The 3,721-nt window shown below is 34.3% G+C and overlaps 1 protein-coding gene across 1 annotated transcript; it reads left to right on the plus strand.

Annotated features, from left to right (window-relative positions):
* On the plus strand, positions 1-3,264 carry LOC132058565 (CEN-like protein 2). The gene is made up of 4 exons (XM_059451028.1): positions 1-237; positions 588-649; positions 1,540-1,580; positions 2,847-3,264. Exons 1-4 carry the CDS (start codon positions 40-42, stop codon positions 3,062-3,064), a joined length of 519 nt encoding a protein of 172 aa, XP_059307011.1. The 5' UTR covers positions 1-39; the 3' UTR covers positions 3,065-3,264.
* The last annotated feature ends 457 nt before the right edge of the window (positions 3,265-3,721 follow it).

Below are 3,721 nucleotides of genomic sequence, written 5' to 3' on the forward strand. Positions count from 1 at the left end.
TATCTTTGAAAATCTCTTTCCTTTTTTCCTTTTATCAATATGGCAAGAAGTTTAGAGCCATTAATTGTTGGGAGAGTAGTAGGTGATGTTCTTGATTCATTCACTCCTAATATTAAAATGACAATCACTTTTAACAACAAATTAGTGTGCAATGGCCATGAACTCTTTCCTTCTGCTGTCACTGCTAGACCTAAAGTTGAAGTTCAAGAAGGAGATTTGAGAACTTTCTTCACACTGGTATTATCGTTACTTTTTAACACGAGTTTAAGTTATATGAACTGTCGTAAACTAATTTTACACTATCAAGTTATGTTGCTCGGAATTTCCAGAAATGTTGTTGTACCCGTGTTGGATCCTCTAAAAACATACTATTTTTGGAGGATTCAGACACGCACCGGTCAACATCTTTGAAAAGTCCGAGCAACGTAGCTTCATTTTCAAGATTACGGATTCATTATCTTACCTATAGATATTCTTTGGGTGATCTAATAATGTAAAACTTTATTTACCCTGCCCGTCAATATAACTTAATGAACTCTTTTAATATGCAAAACAATTATCATGTGGATCTTTTTATATATATGTAGGTCATGACAGATCCTGATGTTCCTGGCCCTAGTGATCCTTATCTAAGAGAGCATCTCCACTGGTATGCTCTGAACTCAATCAAACAAACTATACATGATATATAGGAGTTTAACTTATATATAGTGAGAGTGTGGATTCTTTATTTTACAATTATATTTGGTTATCTAGAAGATATTTATAGGTAATTTTCTACAAAATGTGAGATTTATAATCTTAAAAATAAGGCAGGTTACCTGCTACAATAGGTAAAGGTGGCTTGATAGTGTAAATTTTTTTTTCACCGTCCATGAATATTCTCAATAAAAAAAAAAATTAACTTATATACACTAACAATATCCGCTACATGTACACAGTAGTCTGCTCAAAAAACTACATGACAATTCTCTCATCTATTACTGGCCAATGGCCATGCATATATACTGCTAGATATGGGGCCATATATATGAGGAGAAAACGGTAGGAGTACTAAAGATTTCTAATCTAATATAACAACAACAGCATACCCAATGTAATCCCACAAGTGGGGTCTAGGGAAGGTAGAGTGTACGCAGATCTTACCAAGGTAGGGATGCTGTTTCCAAAAGACTCTCGGCTCAAGAGAAAGCATGACAAAAAAGTTAGACAAGGATTGAAGAAAGTAAAGAAGCCATGATAAAATAGTATAGATAAGCATTGAAGAAAAGTAACAGTAAATGCAGCACACTAATACGATAATCGAAGTACAAGAGATAGCAGAGACAAGAAACTACAAAGGCAATACTACACCTACTAGTATGGAAGGATACACGAGTATGGAAGGTAATAAAAGATCTCTAATTAACCTAATGAGTATGAAAAAAATCAGTATAAATCTACAAATTATATGAGATGGTCTTGTTTATTTGGATTGTATTCTTATAACATATGTGCTAGTTCATAAAATTGACAGTGTTTTACTGATTGTTTTGACAGGATAGTAACTGACATTCCAGGTACCACTGATGCTACTTTTGGTAAGTTCAGTATCTTCTTCAAGATTACAACCATATGGCAAGAAGATAAAAGATGCTTTTCGATTAACTAGTACTTTATATTTTATGTTAATTCCATGGAGCGGTATTATGCTATGTTACTTGGACTCTTCACTTTCGGTGCCGCACCCGTGTCGACACGACATGGGTGTGGCTGTGGTTGTGGGATCCGTACCCGATCTGGTCAACCGATTTTGGATACTTTGACCAAAATCGACATAGAAATTCTGGACAGATTCAATGATTTCTTTAATCAAAACTAAAGCTAAGGTGAAATTGAAGAAAATGGAATACTTTGTATATAAAAATTTCTATGTCACTCTGTTTCCTTTTATCTCCTTCGGGGATTCTCCTCTTGATCATTATTTTTTCCTCAAGTTTTCCACATAATATTCCATAATTTAGGTTTTATGACTCTATTTTTAGATATTTGAATTTTTTTCAGCCGAATCCCCGCACCAGTATCCATAACTGGATCCGTATTCCCAAATCTTTAAATTTAGATGATGAAGGATCCGACATCTAGATCCGCGCCCGGATCGGACACCGCACCCGAGTCCAAGTAACTTAGGTATTATGCAGTCAAACAAGATTGTACAAAATTTAAGAATGACCACGTCTAGCAAAAGGCAAAAGTTGCACATATAGATGATAAAATAAGAGGTTGCTGAGATGGTTTGTTGATCATGTCATACGTTGATCTCCAAATGACCGTTGCATACATATATAGGTGTGAAATCATGGTGAATGAAGGTATTAAAAGAATACATGATTGACCTAAAATCACATGAAAGGATATAATCTTGAAAGGACTAATATAATCTGTTGGAATCCATGCAAATCTAATGAAAAGTAGGACAGAATGAAAGATGAAGATCTATACCGGCAATACCAATTAGCTAGTTGGGATTAAGTTTTTGGCTACGGTAATACGTCTATTTTAGTTTTAATGGTAGTCTTCTAACTTATTATAGATTTATTTTCCAGTAAAAATATAAATAAATATTCTAGTGCTAGATAGATTAATAACTTTCGGACTATGACAGCTTAAATGGAGCAACATATGAACAATCAGAATTCATATAGCTGACTTCAAATGGATTAAGATTAGAGCACATGATGTTGTGTTGTCTATTAATATCTCCTCAATCCTCCTAGAGTTAAACCCCTTCCTTATTAGTCATATTCTTAGGGTAATTGATTGACTAACTAATCATGTGCTTAATATTGTTTATGTACTGACAACAGGAAGGGAATTGGTGAGCTATGATATCCCAAGGCCAAATATTGGGATCCATAGGTTTGTGTTTGTTCTCTTCAAGCAGAAATGTAGAAATTCAGTTGGCCAACCAACTTCGAGGGATCATTTCAACACTCGAAATTTTGCCCAAGAAAACGATCTTGGCCAACCTGTTGCTGCCGTCTTCTTCAATGCTCAGCGAGAAACCGCAGCGAGAAGACGTTGATAAAGATTATTGATGTTATATCAGTCATTTTTCTTCACAATTATCTGATCCGACCTCACCTTCATATGAAGTCACTTTAAATCTCTTAGTAGTGTTTTAAAAAAAAAAGTATCAAGTTTGTTTACTCTAATGGTCAAGAACCATTGAATTTGATATTCCCTGAGTGCTGTCCTGTAATTTGATATCTATGATCAGAAAGTTTCTTCATTATGTTGTCTCTGAAATATTCAATCTGTTTCCTGATACATCTTCCTTTTTAGATAATATTCCAAAAAGAGTTTTTTTATTTTTTGAAAAAGACATTCTTGTAAATTACTATTAATTAAATCAAAGTTGAGTACATCATGAATCAAAGATTGGGGATCTAGTATCCACTTCATAGCATCAGACATAAAACCCAAAGTTTGAGCTAACCGATGGAAACACTAGTTGGCTGATCTTTCGACAAAAGACAAAGAATTAGAAGTAAAGTCACACATGAGTGCTTTACAATCATGAATAATAACATCAAAATAAGAGTTGTTGCCGCAAGACTTCTCTGACGCTTGATTAACCAATAGGCTATCGAGAGGTAGTGCATTACGCTACGTAATCCAAAATTCTCGATCTTTGGGTGAAGAAATCTTATATTTGTTAAACCTTTTTGCTTGAGATTTG

The sequence above is a fragment of the Lycium ferocissimum genome, chromosome 5, assembly GCF_029784015.1.
Source record: "Lycium ferocissimum isolate CSIRO_LF1 chromosome 5, AGI_CSIRO_Lferr_CH_V1, whole genome shotgun sequence".
Lineage (NCBI taxonomy): Eukaryota > Viridiplantae > Streptophyta > Magnoliopsida > Solanales > Solanaceae > Lycium > Lycium ferocissimum.

What these genes read in the sequence shown, in the direction of transcription:
- LOC132058565 (XM_059451028.1), top strand. Translation starts at nt 40, where the DNA reads ATGGCAAGAAGTTTAGAGCCATTAATTGTTGGGAGAGTAGTAGGTGAT. An exon ending in TGAGAACTTTCTTCACACTG is followed by an intron (nt 238 to 587) that starts GTATTATCGTTA and finishes ATATATATGTAG; the next exon opens with GTCATGACAGATCCTGATGT. An exon ending in CTAAGAGAGCATCTCCACTG is followed by an intron (nt 650 to 1,539) that starts GTATGCTCTGAA and finishes TTGTTTTGACAG; the next exon opens with GATAGTAACTGACATTCCAG.